Source organism: Agelaius phoeniceus, chromosome 20, assembly GCF_051311805.1.
Source record: "Agelaius phoeniceus isolate bAgePho1 chromosome 20, bAgePho1.hap1, whole genome shotgun sequence".
NCBI lineage: Eukaryota > Metazoa > Chordata > Aves > Passeriformes > Icteridae > Agelaius > Agelaius phoeniceus.
In genome coordinates this window covers 9,493,552-9,512,195 of record NC_135284.1, presented here as the reverse complement: position 1 = coordinate 9,512,195, position 18,644 = coordinate 9,493,552, and the positions used below count along the sequence as shown (strand labels likewise).

The 18,644-nt window shown below is 48.5% G+C and overlaps 1 protein-coding gene across 7 annotated transcripts in view; it reads right to left on the bottom strand.

Moving 5' to 3' along the window:
* AUTS2 (activator of transcription and developmental regulator AUTS2) overlaps positions 1 to 18,644 on the bottom strand; it is an 807,993-nt gene that overhangs the window by 538,019 nt on the left and 251,330 nt on the right. Inside the window, exon 1 of one of the 7 annotated variants that reach the window (XM_077188848.1) lies at positions 327 to 696. The exons of the other annotated variants lie outside the window; for them this stretch is intronic. Coding sequence (XP_077044963.1) covers positions 327 to 374 — 48 coding nt within the window. The 5' untranslated portion in view covers positions 375 to 696. Of the gene's footprint in view, positions 1 to 326; positions 697 to 18,644 lie in introns of those variants that run through there. 7 annotated transcript variants of the gene reach the window in all.

Here is an 18,644-nt window from a genome sequence, read left to right as displayed (position 1 = left end):
GGAGTCACAGGAAAACCAAATCCCGGTGACACTTCCAGGGACACAGCCTTATCTGTGGAATGATAGGAAAATCAAATCCCAGTGACACTTCCATGGGAAACAGCCCTATCTGTGGAGTCACAGGAAAACCAAATCCTGGTGACAATTCCAGGGAAACGGCCCTATCTGTGGAGTCACAGGAAAACCAGATCCTGGTGACCATTCCAGGGACACAGCCTTATCTGTGGAGTCACAGGGAAAGCAAATCCCGGTGACACTTCCAGGGGAGGGGAGCAGCTGAGCCCCAGCAGTGCCGGGGGAAGGGCTGCAGCAGAGGCTGCGCTTACCTTCTCGGCATGCTTGAACTTGACGTAGAACCAACTGGACTTGATCATTGTCTCACCTCCTGCCCTCGGTCAAAGCCACGAACGCGACCCCAAGCCTGTCCCGCCGAGGAGCCGGAGCTCTCTGAGGGGAGCGCAGCGCTCGGGTGAGGGGCCGGGGAGCCGAGGGGCCGGGCGGGGAAGGCGCTGTGTGCCCTGGGGCTCGGCGTGTCCGTCCTTCCTGCCGTGTCCGTCCTTCCTGCCGTGTCCCTGCCCGTGTCCCTGTCCCCGCGGTCTCTCTCGCTCGCTGCCGAGCGCTCGGCGCCGCTGCCAGCCCTCACGCAGCTCCGCTCCTCACGGGGACTTCACCGCCCTCATCACAAATGGCACATGTCAGTAAAGGCAGGAGGCTGGCTCCGGCGCTGGCAGCCGCCCAGGACCGTGACCTCCCCCAGCGGGATGAATAATGAATTCCAGCACTTCCCTCCAGACACAGATTAACACCTGGCTAAACATTATTCTGACAATGAGCTCGTCCGCGGCGAGAGCCCCGCGTTAACCCCTCGCTCGCCCAGCAGGCAGGGCGGGGATGCTTTGGGGGCTGTCCCGCCGTGCCCTCCCCCCATCGAAAGCAAGATTACAGGACTATATATAGTTTAGAAACAATAAAGCCTCTTAGGCATAAAGCAAATATCTCCTTTCCGATTCTGCAGCTGCAGTAACGCTGCCGTGCATCCAGAGCAAGTCCTCAGGAGCCAGACTCGCTCCTGGATCCCCCTTGCTCAGCCCCCCTCTACAAACACCCTTGGTAAGCTGTGATGCTGTCAGGCTCGTGTTCTAAAATAACATCTCTAAGGGAAAAAAAAAACCACAAAAAACTCCCAAACCAAACCAAACCAAACCAAACAACCACCACTACGAAAATGAGCTAATTTTTGTTCTTCTGTCTGTTCAGAAACACTGCCCGATTCCCTGGCTCTGCTTTAAGGAGATGCATTGATCTGGCTGCAAACCTCGCAGCTCTGTGCATCCCCGGAGCAGTGAATATCAAGTTACAAACTAAAGGATGGATATAATCAGCCTCCTGTGTTGCTGCTGCACGCAGCCAGAGCTATCTGGCCCAGCATCCTGTGGCCAAACACTTCACAAAGCACAAGGAAACAATGTCAGGAATCTTGAGTCCAAAGATGTGCCCTCAGTAATGTAATAAAAATGTAATGTAGTGTAACATGTAATAACACAGATGGACATGAACTTGCCACACGGGTACCTGAACCTCTTCATCTTTCCATACAGTGATGAGTGAGGTTCAGAATTCCATTACAGAAGTAAGAAAGTCACCTCATTTTGCTGCTTTTGACAGCTGTCTGGTTATTTAAGTGGGTCTCTCACAGTATCCTATCCCAACAAAAGAGGATAATTTGCTTCTCATCATCTTCAGATCATGACTTTATAGGTTTTGCTTGCCTCCCTTATATCACACCTCCCAGACTATTAATTTTTTCCTTATAGGTAGGCTGTGCATGTCTCCACAGAGCCTTTTCATCACTCCCTGTACTTTTTCTAGGCCTAGGTATCTTTTTCATGGGAAGAGTGAGATGAAATAAATACATTTACCACTGACTTACCATCTCCTACTATATGTGCACACAAGAGATATAAAGCAGCTGAAACAGACCCTGAAACCTAGTTTGTCAGCATTACTCACCTAAAAACTACTGTCAGTGCTGATAACAGTGTCAGTGCATTATCTCAAAGTGGTGCCTTTGACAACCTGGCTACTCATTCACCTGCCAACAGAGGTTTTTAGAACTTTTCATAAACTAGGACTTACACAAGGGATCCAAACACCAATATTGGCCAATAATGGTCACTGCACTTAGGTGGAGCAGAGGCTGCTCAGCCCTGCTCTGCCCTGAGAGCCCTTCCCTGCTCACCCACACTCCAGATTTGGTTCCTACTCTTCCCTGCTCAGACAGGGAATTGGGATGAAGATTTTCCAAGCCCCCTCACTGCAGTCAGCTAGGCTGCCACAGAAAAATATTCCCACCCTCCATTTAATTCTGCATTCCTGTGGGAGAATTAACCTGGGCTAAAAGGGTGGTAAAATACCCCAGCTATTTTTTGGAACTGGAGATGTTAAAAATTGATTAAAAGGTCTCCTTTAGGGAGCAACACAAAAGGAAAACTAAAACACTGGCTCTTATCAGCACCTTCTATTTTCTGCGCCTCAAAAGCTGGTTTTTGAAGCAGCAAATGAATAAAGGGGACAGATCTGGCTGTGGATTTGATTGAGATCAGGTCAGTGCAAGAGCCTCGCTTCCTCCCCAGCTGCTGCTGCTCCTCCAGCCCCTGCGGCAGCAGCGCATTCCCGCAGCCGTGCCGGGGCTGCTGCCGACAGAGCCGGGCTCCCACCGCCCCACACCGCCCGCTCCAGCTGGGGCTGTTCCCGCCTGTCCTGCCCCGGTCCCGGGGCTTGGAGCAGCAGCAGAGCCCAGCTCCGGGAGTTCCTGCCTGTACTGCCCGATCCACGGCTTCAGGGCAGGAGCAGAGCCCAATTCTCGGATCTCCCTGCCCGCACTGCCCCGATCCAGGGCTTTAGAGCCGGAGCACAGTCCCATTCCAGGCAGTTCCCTGCATGTACTGCCCGATCCCGGGGCTTTAGAGCAGGAGCACAGTCCCATTCCAGGGAGTTCCTGCCTGTCCTGCCCAATCCCGGGGCTTTAGGGCAGGAGCACAGTCCCATTCCAGGGAGTTCCTGCCTGTCCTGCCCGATCCCGGGGCTTTAGAGCAGGAGCACAGTCCCATTCCAGGGAGTTCCCTGCCCGCAGTGCCCCGATCCCGGCCCTTGGAGCAGGAGCAGAGCCCAGCTCCGGGAGTTCCCTGCCCCGATCCCGGCCCTTGGGACAGGAATAGAGCCCAATTCCGGGAGTTCCCTGCCCGCATTGCCCCGATCCCGGGGCTTTATGGCAGAAGCAGAGCCCAATTCCAGGATCTCCCTGCCCTCACTGCCTGATCCCGGGGCTTTAGGGCAGGAGCAGAGCCCAGCTCCGGGAGTTCCCTGCCCGATCCCGGCCCTTGGGGCCGGAGCAGATCCCAATTCCAGGATTTCCCTGCCCGCACTTCCCGATCCCGGCCCTGGGGGCAGGAACACAGTCCCATTCCAGGATTTCCCTGCCTGATCCCGGCCCTCGGGGCAGGAACACAGTCCCATTCCAGGATTTCCCTGCCCGATCCCGGCCCTAGGGGCAGGAACACAGTCCCATTCCAGGATTTCCCTGCCCTCAGTGCCCGATCCCGGCCCTGGGGGCAGGAGCAGAGGGCGCAGCCGGCGCGGAGGCGAGGGCCGGCACCGCGTACCAAGCACAAACAGCTGTGGCTCACAGCAATTACCAGGCCTGGATGTTTTCCACTGGTTCATTAGCATCTGGCAGGACCTAAAGTTCCAGGGTCACAAAACACAGAGCTATTATTTTATTTCAGGAAAATGCACAGCGACATCCCTCGAGAGCTGTCCTTTTGTAATCAAAGGACAAGTGCAGCGCAGGGAATGGAGAGGCGGAATTTGCAGCCATCACATCCCCCAGCCGGGCAGGGACGAGCCCATCACGCCACAGATTGCTCATTTTGTGTGCACTGTTGAAAGCCCCCGCATCAGCGTCCACAAACAGCCCCTGGCAGCAGCAGCAGAGCCCGGTGATTCCTTGCAGCACTGACAGCTGCGTGGCTTTGCACACATACACACACACAAAGTACACACCAGCTTAAGTTTTCAACACTTCATTCATCTTTGCAGTAGGACAAAACACACCATTTATTTTCAGACCTGCAGCATCAGCACTTTGTCTGAACTGTGTTTGGTTCTCCTGTTTTATAGAGCTACAGTCTCTATGGTGTGTGACACAAGCGCTTCACTCCTGTTTGCCAATTCACTTCCTAGGGATGTGATGCCAGACAAACACCACAGAGGATGGGCATCCACCCCTGAAGGTGCTGCCCTCACCTCCAAAACCCTGCTAGCCCACACCTTCTCCAGCCACCCATCAATTACATGAAATCACATACTGTTCCTTTTCATGTGACCCCAGAAAGGGAACCGTGCTTTGGTAGAATATTCACAATTCTCTCGGAATAATCATACTTTGATTATTCAGCAGGTTTTGCCATACTCTAATAAACCATTTCAACTGTGAGACAGCATAGAAAAGAATTGAAATAACCTCCTTTTTAACAGACCATTGGTTCTAAGCCTTTTAATACACCCTAATGTATATTTAGATATCGATTCACGTTCATTTCAATTATTCCCCATGACAAAGCTGATCACACACTAATGCAATGAGCAGTGTAACAGTGAGTACTGAGCTGGTTTTTAAGTCTCCTAACAGCAGTGGGTACCTCCTCCTCTTCTCTCTGGCTTTGGCTTTGTTGGTAAGTCAGACTAACATCTTGGTGCCACAAGGGAGGGGGGTAGGAGCAAACCAGGCACTATTTCACTTATTTTCACTATTTCCTAAGGCAGCAGAAATGCCTTGAAGAACCCACTTGTACAGCAGAGCCAGTTCTGGAGGAAGCTAAAGAACCCTGACCCTTATGGTCCCTTATGGGACTAAAGCTAAAGCAAGATGGTGCATTTGCAGCAGGGACTACATCCAAGATGAATTACAGCCATTCCTGTGTTCTTGGCACTACGAGAGCAGAAAATCATCTCCCTCCCTATTATCATAATAGCTTTCACACTTCCCAACCAGCAGAGTGAAGTGTGGGAATGCTAAAAGAAACAGCACATAAACAACAAACAGAAAGTTTAGATACATAGGAAGATCCCATCTCCAGAAAATGTTTACAGCAATTCTTACAATTAGCCTGTGGGGAGGGGGAAAAAAAAGGGGGGGGGGGGGGAAGGCAATTTGGAATAAGAATAAATAAAAAGGATTTTGAAATGTTTTTCACAGTTCAGAATGGCTCCTAATGTAGCAGCCAAAGCAGGAACCCCTGGGAGATTAAATGAAGCTTGTGGGATCTGCAAGAGAGAAAATTTTTCCCAAATTCAGAGAATGTAGAGTAAGTGGGATTCTATAAATGAAGTACAAACGCTGAAGCTCCTGCCTGCCTTTGAGCAAGCCCAGCACTCCCCCAGCTGTAAACCAGCAAACACCAGGTTCCACAGCAGCCTTTCTGCTTTAACACAGAACCCCCTCAGCTTTGTATTCCAGCACTTTACATCCTAGAAGGCTTCCCAGGGCACAGGCAGAGAGGGAAGGGTCAGACTGCCCAAACTCAAACAAATCATGCTGCATCTCAGAGGCAGCAGAACAAATGAGGCTCCTGCAGCCTCCCGAGGCCAGCACTGCCAGACCTTTGTGGGTCACAGGGAGGTCTCCAGGGAACTCTCATCTTCCAGGCTAATAGAAAGCACTGTGGGATTTGCTGTCTGGTTATTAACATGGTAACAATCCCATCTTGTACCTCAGGACCCCGCTCGCCCATCAACACCATCTGCTCCTTCATCTTGAGTGCTGCTGAATAATCCCAGCATGAACAGGCTGCTGTCAGCTCGGGCTTCTGTGCAGTCTGCAGAGAAACTCTCCAGGTCACTGCTCTGAGCCCAGTCTGGCCTCAAAGGATTCCTGTGCCTTCACCCCCACAGGCACAGGATGGGCTCCATCCCATGTCTGGTGCTCCTGGCACTGGCACCATTTCAGCCCAGGAGAGAAACACCACCACCAGAGTCACTCTTTACAGAAAGATTTTTGGGTTTTTTTGCTTCCCAGTGACTAAGAAGTGCAAGTGACATTTTCCCTGGCAGCTCTAAGCCCTGTCAGGTCTGTCAGTGCTGTAAGGTCTTACAGCTGCCTTTCCCTTAGAATAGGATAAAGCCTAATAAGTCAGACCTGACTCAAAGAGAAAGAGTACAGATTAAGGTGAGGAAACCAGTCTGAAGTACTTTATCTCCCCCAGCAAAGTGCCAGTCTGTAATGAGTTACAGCAGGGATAACCCAGCTGGGGCACATGCTCAGCTTCCCAGGTGAAATTATGGCTATGAGGCACAACCACAGACCCCTGAAGGAGTCAGAAACACCTCAAGGCAGCCCACAGAGGACAAGAAACAGGCATTTGCTAGTGGTTTACAACCTGCAAGAGACAGACTGAGACAGAAGCAGGACAGCCATGAGCCTGGCACACAAGAGCTGGGCTCAGGATGGTCACAATCTGCTGTTTCTGCCACACAGAGTTAGCTCAGGGTGCAGCAAGGAGAGCTGCTGATGGTGTATGATCTATATGGAGCTGTGCCAGGAGGTCATGTGTGACTATCTGCAGCACTGGGAGGCAAAGGTGGCTCAAAATGTCTTTTTGACCTCTCTGGAAAAGAAGCTGCAGTGCCATAATCTGTAATTTAAACAACAACAATAATTGCCAGCTGGACAAAATCACTCATGATATTAAGAGATCAAATGATGCTGTTGTAATCATACACAATGGTTCTGCATTTTGTTCCCTGGCTTTCTGGTTTCTAGAGCTCCAGCACTATTTGGACTGAGGTTTATTACCTTGAGAAAAGGAAGTCACTTTTGAGATGACACCAGTACTCTAAAGTGTTTGAAATGACAGGATTCTCAAATGCAGAAAGCAGTGATTTCTGTGACACTCCATCATTCCCTCATCCTGAGCACAGCTCTGCAAGACACTACAGAGTTTATGGATCTCCCTCATTTACACATGGAACAGGGATGAGGGACCAATGGGGAAGGGGGGCAAAGAAATCCCTGAAAAACCAGAACCTTTGCATGCAATGTATGTGTTAACACTGCAGCACTAACACAGGTTCCCTTTGAACATCAAAAGGGATTAGATGGCAGGGCACTAATGCCCACAGCTAAATCAAGTCCTGTTCAGCAAAACGTTGGACACAGAAATCCCCAGCAGCCCAGATTAACTGCAGTGCCAATAGCTCCTGCAGCAGCCATGGACACAGGGCAATTTACACCTCAGCACTGAGTGCTGGGACTCTTTAACAGCCACCAAGGCACAGGCTGGGCACAAGGACAGTGGCCAAGGACCCAGGAAGGATTTACACAGAGCTCTGGGGTCCCAGCACCCAAGCAGGTCTCGGATCCCACCCCAGCCCACTCAGCATAATGACCTGGAAACACAAGGCCACCTCTGGCATGACTCAAAATTCCTCTTGTGTCCCACAGAACAGGAAATGCAGCACACTGGAGGGAGGCAGAGCAAAGAAACAACCAGTATGTCCCCAGGCATGGGGCTACACATCCCAGCTCCCCAGCACCAAACACCCTGGAAGCTCCTCACTGAGGCCTGGCAGGTGCCTCACCTGTGTCTCTGGGAGGCTCCAAAGTTCTGCACCAGGCTTGGATCAGCTCTGAGGATGCCCTGTACTCAGCAGGCAGAACAAACACAGCCAGAGCACACGTGTTCTCACATGTGCATGGACACCCAGCCAAAACACAGCCAGGCCACTGGCACCCCCACCGTCCTTTCATTTTCAAAATAATTCTAATTCTTGTGAAGTTTCCCTTTAAAAATGAGATTTTGTTCTTTAATATTCATTGACTTCTAGTTTCCTTCCCACACACAAGGCATTATTTACTCTACAGTGGCTCGGTGCATCAATTATGGTAATAGTTTGTGAATAACATTTGCATTATGGGAAAATGAGCCTGGTTATTTAGCACTAGCCCAACCATCCCTCTGGAAAATTGTCACAAACATATGTATCATATGCCTCCACTTAAACAGATCTGTAATTACTCTAGTTTATTAAAAAGAGCCAGCACTTTTTTTTCTCTCTCTGTTTTTTTTTTCCCCTAAATCTTCTTTCTGAGAGCAGACAAACATCTACAGAGCCCTCTCCCTCACTCAGCCAAAGGTAAAGGCTAATGACTGCTGCTACCATGTCCTCTTATTTTACACTGAGATGTTAGAGGTGAAAAGCATCTTCTACATGAGTTTACTCCAATGCAGAAAGTGTGGCTCAGTAATTGTGGCATTTGATTAATGCTCTGTATCAGTCCCTTCGGCTAAATTCCAGGCTCAGTTCAACTACTGGAAATTCTGATTAACATCTGTATTACATCAGCACCCAGGGTTTATATTCCACAGGCAAGACTGCCTGGTGCACCACAGTCTGCATTTCCTCCAGAGCAACTGCTCTGCCCCTTAGAGGGTTTAAAGTAGCAAATAAAGCATTACACCTTGTGTAATGTGTCTGTGAGTACCTTGTCAAGTTTTTTAAGCAGCTGAGAAAAGCTAAGAAATATAACTCAAACAGGGGTTGAGTTATATATCCACAGAAGCACCCCAGCAAAATGAACAGCTTTGTACACTGAGGACCTGTAGTACCCAAATTCACAGTGGTTGTAATACTCAGACTGCAAAATTCTTGCAAATAAGCAGTTACATTCATGTATAGCAGCTTTTGACTTGCTTTTACAGAGCCCACTGTCAGCTCAGGTGTATTTGGAGAAGGTGATGAAGGCTTCAGGCTCTCTTAGAGCACCAGGGCTTCTCACAGAGCACCAACTGCTGTCTTTATAGCTAAGAAATGCACAAAACTGCCCCTTTGCATGGAAAGGGAGAGCAACACAGCCAGGATGATCCCAGCAAAGGTACTTGGCTTCCCAGGTCACAAACTGTAATGTGGACAAGAGAAGCTGTTGATGCCATCAGATCTGCACAGGCAGCCCCACAATCAGAACTGAACTTTCACAGGGAGAGAACACCACAAAGAGACTTAAAACAAGCCAGATGAAAGTGGGAAGAGAGTGGCACAGACAGGTAACACAGTGGTACCTGAGATGATGCACCCTGGGCTGCACATGGCTGAGCTGGCACTGCTCTGTGCCAGGCTGCTGGGCAGAACAATGAGTAACTGTTCAGGCCAGTAATGAGACAGGATGGTTGTTATTATTTAACACTTTTTCACAGCCCATGACTTGGTGATGCCAGGCCAATTCCAAAGTTTCCAGCCAAGAAATGTTCCTAAAGAGCCATCTCAAAAAGCAGTCAAAGGTTGCATAGGCTATCCACACCAAACTGCAATCTTGTTATTCAGCCAGATGTGAAAACAGAACAACAGTGTTGGACAAGCTTAGCTTGCTCTGCCTCTGTAACACCTTCCCCTGAGCTCTGTGGGTGGTACACAAACAGTACCAAACCCCCTTTACAGCAGCACAGCACACCAAGTGGTTTTTGCCCCTCTTGTGACAGAATTGAAACTGGTCTTACTCTGCACCAGCACATGGTGTGTGCACTTGGAAATTGCTGCAATGCCTGTATTTCCAGCTCTGGTGTGAAAACCCCCACAGCAAAAGCTGCAGCAGTGGCACCAAGTGCTGTGTGCTGCTCCCCACACACAGGCTCTCCCAAGACAGGTGAGGATGGAGGTATAAAGCAGAAATTGGTTATTCCTGTGATACACTTGACATTTAAGTATTAACTAAAGTACTATTGTATAATGCACAATCAAGGCCAAAAGCTCACCCCCATCCTATCTAGGCAATGCCAGACTCACCACAGCAATTCCAAATCCCACCAAACCTTTTCCCTCTCCTCTGGCCACAGCAGCACGCCTGCCACAGGGCTCAGGAGCAGAGCTTTGTGTCCTGCCTCAGCAGGAGAGGTGTGCTGGCTTTAACAGCAAAGGGAACAGGTTGGCACTGCTTGACAAGTCAGAATCAAAGTGTCTGCAAATAGAATGGCAAAGGTCAGAGTGATGCTGGGAGCTGGCACTGCAGTGATGTGCCACGAGCTCTGTCTCTGCTGGAAAAACCCTCAGCTCTCATCTTCAACACTCTCTCCTGCTACACATTTATCTTTCCCATCCTAGGAGAGGAAAGATTAAAACAGATATGTAAAAAGGATGAGGAGAAGAAAACTGCAGAATAGTCCCCTCCCTCATTTTAATTATTGATGCAGACAGCCTAAGCAATCTGTAAGCCATATACATAATGTATTTACTTGAAAATCCCAGCAAATCCACATGGTATTACAGAACAAACTACAAGCTGATCTGGGAGCACTGTCTTAAGAACTGGGTAAGCTGTCTCCATGTACTCAAAAATCTGTTTGACAAACGGAAAGATTAGATTAATGTTAATAATGCTAACGTGCTCAGCAGCACTCCCTGCCCCAGCAATGGGGTTTGGGTGCCCAGGGTCTCGTCTTTCATGCACTCCAGATCAGCCTGTGCTGCACACACTGCTTGTTTAGAGTGACAAAGGCAAGGCTGGCTCACATTCTTGAAGCTCCTCTCTCCCCATCTGATTATGATGTGATGTTTAGGGATCAGCCCTGCAGTGATGTTTAGGATCAGCCAGAAATCAGTGGATGTTTTACACAGCAAAAAAAAAAATCACTTATAGAAACAGCTGCTTCTAGGTTTGGGGCTAAGGGAGGTGGATGGGGTAAAAGGGAAATGGGGGCAAAGAATCAGCCAGAATTTGGTGAGAGATGCTGTGTTCCCCTCTGCTCTGTCACTGACTGGAACCACCTGGACAAGAAACACGTTCATTAAAATTAGCATTCCCTGCAAAGCTGAACAGACAGTGTAAGCAGCAGCAGGCAGCAGTTTACTACAGCATGAAAATGCAGAATCTGTAGCTCATTGATCCATTCATTGTTTGAATTCCTGAGTTTCATCTCACTCCATGAGAGGCTGTGGACAGCAAAGCTTTCTGTGTCTACACTGCACATCCCTCCCCCAGGCTGTGAGCCACAGCAGCGAGGGGGCACAGGGTGGGCACTGCCACTGTCCCCCCACAGCTCCAGGAGGTGACAGGGGAGCCCAGGGCCAGGCTGAGCCCTGCAGGGCCCAGTGAGCCCCACCACCACCCCCCATGGCCCAGATGCTGTGAGACCCCTGGGGCACAGCAGAGCCTGTTTGCAATTTTCTTCTCAACCACCAGTCGGAAAACACAAACCTTCAGACAAACGGATCCTTCACTTCCTCCTTGCTGCTTTTAGTGGTTTCTTTAATCTTTTAAGCTTCTGGGTCTAATCCAGCAGCTGCCATCAAAAGTACTTATACAACTGCAGGGGAGGGAGGGGGGAAGGAATGGGATACACCAAATCATGAAACACATTCGCTGAACAGCCTCTTTGTTCTTAGCACAAGTGAGTGCCTTTGGAAGTTATCTGTTCACAGCCCAAACACATTCATGTACCTGTGATGTCCTCTGCTGCTGCCTTATCTGTAAGAACAAGCTATGGAGGAATGCTACCAATGAATCAGATGGCACATCTGAGCTGGCACTCTGCAGCACAGCGTGGGCAATGGAATGGGGGATCTCTCCAGTGAGTAGCTCATGCATGAATATGCTACAGGCAGACAGCTCCCAGGATGACAAACGCTGCTCTTTTCTGAAACCTGAAAATATTTAGTGGTGTTCTTCACAGAAGGCTCCAGTGAGCAGGCAGTGAGTCTGTTCCCATCTCATCAATAGCAGAAAGCACATTTCAGATCTCCTGGCAGAAAAGTTTAGCACATGGTCTGAGAGCACAGAAAAAGTTCAAAATCCATTAACAAAGAGAATCAAAAACTGTTAAAATGTCACTATTAAAAACAAACACACACACACTCCCAGAGGACTCTTGTACTGAGCACCAGAATCTTGCAATCTCTGCAGAATGCCAACAGTTGTCTTTGTGCTAAACCCCATGCTTAAAGGGGCTGGAGGGTTGGAGAGGCACCAGGTGGAAAAATTCCAGTTCAGGTTGTGCTTTTGCTCCTGGTGTTCCCAGGACACAGCACACACAAATGCTCTGCTCATGCTGTGAAGTGAATTTGCTGGTACATCCTCCTCAAGTAAAATCTCATCCCTCAGCATACTGACATCTATGCTAAGTTTCTAAAAATAGCATGTCCTTCTTACATAAACATGACATAAAGGAATTAGGTCACAGCTGACCAAGAGCATCCCTTTAAAAGGCAAACTTTGCTGAGCACCAAATGCAAGCAGCACTTATAAGCAGCCAAGCCTTTTTGTATTAATTGAAGACAGAAGAAAGCTTCTAGATAAAGTCCCAGTTTGCCTGGAAAGGAAAGATATTTCCTCTGCACACTGACTCAATTACTCCTATTCCCACTTATTTATAAGTTAAGGAGTTTTCCAATGGATTTCTGCTCCAGGAAAAGATCTGCCATGACCACCTTTCAGGTGCAGGTCTCACAGGAGCTCTGCCATTCCCATTGCAATGAAGAACTTTGTCATTCAGGCAGAGCTACCATTCAGGCTTTAAAACCTCACCTAGAGTTTTCTAGAAGGAAAAGCTTCCAGAATTTCCAGAGTCTTTTTACACTACATGACAGCTATCCAAACACAAACCAGAGCAGTATTAACTTCTTGCATCTGCAGGCATTCTGAATAATTCTTCAGTGTCTCAAAGCTTATCCCTCCTAGCAACAAGATGAACTTCACCAGAACCAAATCAGCAATGCACAGGAAAGTTAATATGCAAGTGAGTCTGTGGGGGAAAAAACAGTTTTAGCATAACCTGGCAAATCCCTAAACCTCAGGGAACTGAATTATATATGAATTATTAGATCAGGATTTGTCTCTATGCCAGTGCAGAATACGTCAAGGAGGTGCAGGGCACCGGGCTGCCAGGAGGTCCCTGTAGCAGGATGGAAAGAGAATTAAAGAATCACTCCAGAGATGCACAGCTGAGAAAGCCAACACCAGCCATGCCTGGCTCCAGCCAGGAGGGCTCTTGAGCCATTTGCTGTCGGGCAGGGGAAGCACCAACCTCAGCTGCTGGGGCTGGAGCCGCTGAGGCGCTGCCTGTGCCCCCACTCTGCTCTGAATTCCTGCTGTGCTCTCCCTGACAGCTCCCAGGGCTCCATTCCAGCCCGGGGCTGCCCTGCAGATGTCCCCAGGGGCACCCAGGGCTGTCCCCAGGGATGGCCACGGCTCCCCAGGGAGCTCCTGAGCGTGTTTTCCCTGGCAGCTGTCACAGTGCGGTTGGGCTCTGCATTAGGAGCCAGGGCTATGCTGAGGACACGAGCATTTGCAGGCTCAAGCAGCTCTCCCTGGTGCCAGCAGCACAGTGCCTGTTGCCAGGTAACAGGGCTGGCTCAGGATTTCCCCCTGCTGATGCACAGCCTGCTGTGATGGCTGGGCAGACCCCACACCTCCTGCCCTGCTGCAGGCTCTGTTTAACTCTTCACTGAAATTTAAACAGCAGCCACAAACAGACTGAGATCTCTCCTGACTAAAGGCCTATCTGGGCCACAGTACTCGGGAAAACCAGTTTGCAAGCCCCTGCAGAGAGAAATTAATTTACCTGGGTGTTCAACACGCAGGTCACCTCCCCTGCCAGCACATCCTCACAGCCAGGCCGGGCCACATGGGCTCCTCCATCCTCCCTCCTGGTCTGGGTCTGCAGCCAGCACCCTCCTCCTCCTCACTGCCATTTACATGGGACACAGATGCAGGACACAAATAATGAGCTACACCATCATCTGAGGGCATGAGCCCAAATGCTCAGTGCTAGGGTTCAACAGATCTCAGTGAAAGCAAGGCATGGAAACAGGATGTTTTCCATCCTCAGTTAGCCAGGCTGCCAGAGTTCCTGCCCATCTGCAGAATTTCCTACATTCTCCCCATTCCTGAAATTCAACATCTAGCTTGTCTTGTGAATGGTACTGGGAGATAGCAGAATTAGGTTTTGGATAAACCAGGACTTATAATCACTACATCTTTTAAAGGATCTTTGGAGCTTTGTTTCTCACATGTGCTATTCCAGCATGTGCTGAAGCCTTCAAAGCTTCTACAGAGGCTTCCACTCTCCTCAGACTGTACAAACTCTGTGCCAAGGAACTAAACTTCTTTTTCCTTGTAGCAGAGCAAATACCAACCCTCTCTCTGTTGTAGGTTTTGTGCATTACTTTCTGATGGGTATTACAAAGCCCTCAGCAGTTCCCAGCTCTGGCCCAGGACAGTCAATGCAGCAGCAAGCTTTGCTAGTATTTTTTCCATAACAGAACACATTTAGATCCAAAAAAAAGGAATTCAGAAAAAGGACTGATGTGTTTCAATATTGCTTGGGCATCTGAGTCTTCTTCAGCCACCCAGTCCTGAAAAGCAGAGGGCAAAGAGCTCCTCACAAATGACTCTTGTTTCCCCCTGAATGTTTTTATTCATTGGTTTCAGCACTGTTGCAAAGCACATGGGAGAGATGGCCCAAAGGAATGGGACAACATCCCCACAGAAGCTGCTGCTAATAAAAGCAGCATTCAACAGTATTGCCACTCACTGGTCACATTTTCCAAGGAGAGAGGCAGGAAAAGAGGAGCAGCATTATGTGTGCACTGGGGCTGTGTGACACACAGCTTCACACCCAGCCTGAAAGGAGCCCTGACAATCAGGCTCTTTGTGAAGCACAACATATTTGGGGTACATCCACACCCTTGATCCATAGCACATATTGTATTGAACAAACACATTCTATCAGTGAGCTGTGAAGTCCAGGATGGAAATTACTGAATTACAGCTCCCATTAAGAAAGAAGTAACACATCCTCTTACACCTTACCCAGCAGGACTGCAGAGCTTGAGTTGAATAAAAAAGCAGCAAGGTAAATTACTGGAGATGAACTTTCAAGCTAAATTAAAGAAAATTTAACACTTTCCTGATATAATTTCCTCCTTTTATCTCATTTTTATACGCTTATACACTGATGGCTTTTAGCCAGACATGAAAGATGATCTAGGTTGATTGTTCTCCACCCTTTTTCCACTGAAGGTGTTTTGGAGAGGTAAAAATAAAATCTGAGTCCATGTTATATTCCACATTCTCCCTCCAGTTGGGAAGAAAATGCTGCTACTGGAGCACCTATTGTTTCTTTAAACATAACCATATTGATTTATTTAAATAATAACAACCTTAGTATTATAAACTGGTATATTTTCATTAGGCACCACTAGCAAGCAAATGCACATAGCAACATTTCTTCAGGAATGTGTCCAACTGCACAGGGGCGAGGGGATTTACACTTTTTTTTTTTTAATTAGTTCTTTTGTGGAGCCTCTCTGATGGCTTAGAAACCCTAGTTTGAACTAGTTTGAACAAAGCTACTCTAGTAGAAAACAGACCAGGAACCAGAAACTCCTTTGTTATAGTCATGCCTAAATCTCCCCAGCTCTAAGACTTTGTTTTACTCCATTTGTATTTAATTGTCTGCTTTGAGCATTAGTGTTTCCTGTGCTCTGAAGTGGCCAGACAGCAAAGCCTGACTTTGGGCAGCTGGAGATCAGCCTGGCCCAGGTGACTCCCCCAGACATCCCAGAACACAGCTGGAAAATAGAAAAGAAACAGGCTCTCAAAGAAATGGATCTTCTATCCCAGTTTTCTGTCTAAATGGTCTCTACAAATGGTGAATCATGACTTTGGTTTCCATCTCCAGCAGAAAGGGAAGCAGCACCTTCAGGACCCTGTGCTGCTCAGAGCCCCATTCCTGCTCTACACACTCATGGCCATCACACGTGGGGAGTGATGCAGGCCCAGGATTCTGGTCCCAGCACAAGCAGCTGGGGCTCCTAAAGGACATTTAGGGCTAGAAAAGCAGGAGGAGCCCAGATGGATCAGTTCCACTAGCTCAGCACACCCCACAGAGGAACAGGGGTGATCCCTCAGACTCCTGTTTGCATTAGCAGAGTTAGGGAACACACACATCCCCTCCAGCAGCCCGAGCTGTGCTCCCCACAGACCAGAGCAGGACATGGGGATTTGCTCTGCCTTGTGCAGAATCTGTGCCATTCACCCTACCTGGGGAGTGCTTTTCCTCTGGGAAAAGTGTAACATATTCCCCAGGAGGTTTGGATGGCTGCCTCGAAATGACTGTGGGTTTGGGCTCAGACACTCAGGGGATGGAAGCACAGCCATGGGGCTGCAATGACACCTGCTGATGAGGGACATGTGAGAGAGCCAGAGCTCCCAAAGCAGATTACACCTCAGAGTTCCTCTAGAAACACGAGGCTATGGGTGGGCAAGTACACCAGAGGATGGAGGAAATGCTGCAAGGTACAAAAGAGTCAAATCTCTGTTTCCAGCTCCTGTGAGCAGAACACAAGGGAGAAAGCAAGGTACCTACAAAGTGAGCAGCTGCACACACTGTGTAATGGCTTGCAAAAAAACCCCCTCCAGCAAAGATGGAATCACAAATATTTTGGCAACCCAAGGAAAAGAAAATAAAAACATATTCTTATCTTGGTATGATCTCACATAAAATGAGCGTGAAATACTTTCTCCTTTCCACATCTGCTGGTCACCTCCTGTAGCCATGCACAGCAGAGCCAGGCAAAGAGAGGCAGCATTCAGCACTTGGACACGGGCAGACTGTCACTCGTGTCCCCTGCAGGCACACTGCAGGTGAACACAACAGCCCCAGTAACACAGTGAGCAGAGCCAAACCCACAGCAATCCATCACACTTCTAGCAAGACAGTTTGTATTTATTCCCAAAACACCAGCATACATGGGATACTTAAATCCCTTGAGCTTCCTAAGGATTGTTTCTGTTTTCTCCAAGTGAAGAAGCCAGGATGGAGCTTACAGCTTTTCTGCTCAGCAACCAGGGCCTCTGTAAACAGAGAGGGGGACAACAGCTGCTGCTCTGCAGCTTTAAAGGATGCCATCCATAATGACATTACACTGTCCCTTTTACTCAATAAACACCCAATTTAAAAATAAAACAGAACTCTCCTTTGATCTGTGACAGCTCAGAAGGCTGAGATGGAGGGTGAGGGGAAAGAAGGGAGAAAATGGGCACTTGTGTCAGGCAGGGATCCAGAGCACTTGGCAGGACTGGATCCCCACGGAATGCATGGAAATCAATGTAACACAACAGCAAAACCATGAGAGATGGGGAGATAAATATGCTTCACATATATTTTTTTTAAAGTAAAAGCTAATAATAAAAAAATCTGTACATCCCAGATACAAGACATTTTCAGAAGACTCTCAGGCAGGCAATTTGCTCTTCTCGTGCACTCCAGCAAGCAAACATGGAAAGCTTTCCACACACATGCCATGCCCTGGCCCAACCTGGTTTTGCCTCCCATTGAGCCACCTCCTGCTGCCCTCAGTGAGGATCAAATGCTGGAGAAAAGAGAAAGTAAAGGTAACCACTCACACATGAAAACTAACAACAGGAACACCAGCAAAGGCAGAGAGCAAACTGCCCTGCTCCCAGTCCTGATGGGAACCTGCTGCTGCAGGCTCTGCTGCTTTGCACCTGCCTTGAAGCCACAAATGTTGCAAGAAGGTCAATGTGTGCACCACCACCTCTCTGACAATAATTCAGTGCACCCAGGGCCTTTAAGCCCCTGTCTGCCTACTCAGGAGCCAGTGGGAGGCAGGGCTCTGCCTTCACCTTCCCCTCAAGCATCTCCCACCTGCAAACAGGGGAAAATGCAAACAGACATGAACAGGAAAATAGGTCACACTTGAGTGATTCAAACTTCAAAATAGGAAGGGATTCAACACAGGAGAAAGGAAAGTGACAGGAGAGCACATCACACACTTCTGATGAATCCATTTGATCCTGTGACTGATCAGACTTTTTCAGTGAGATTGCTTTCTAATTTATGCCTTTAAATGGAAATAAAGACCTTGATCTTAGCATTAAGTCTATGCAGATAGATCCTTGAGGCAATACTTCTACAGAAAACACTTCTACAAAGTGCAAAGACATTAAAGTAATAATGCAAACACTGAATGTGTGTCTAGAGTCACTCTTGAGGATTCAGCAATTTTGCAGCTGTCAAATCCTCCGGTAACTCCTGCTCTGTCATTTTGACTTTAGTAGTAATTGGAGATTTCCTGAAAGCCTCCAGCCCAGGTGCCTTTCCCTGCCTGAAGAGGAGTGTTTGGGATGGCCAGGGTGGCAGAGGGAGGCGTGAGCTGTCCCCTGCCACCCTGCTGTGCTGGCAGCAGACACCTGACGGGCTCAGTGCCACATCAGCTCCCCACACTGAGCCGTGAAGTGTCAGTGCCAAGGGCTGCTGGAATTAGGATCACTGTTAGATTAGTTAACAGCTGTATAATTAGCCACGCTAAGCCTAGATGCTTCCCCTTGAAATCCAGTTTTTACAGTTATAAATAGCAGTGTTAATGATCTCCAGCATCACTGCTCACACTCGGAGCCCTCCCTCCTCCACCGGCTCTGGTGTCACTCACTGAATGTCACATTCTCCTGACTTTCTTCTAACAGCTATAAAGGGAGATAAAAGAAGAACTAAAAAAGGCAGAAACCAAAAATAAACCCCAAACTGAAGTGGACCAAGAAGGATTATTTTCTTTACATGCATTAAAACCTTAAG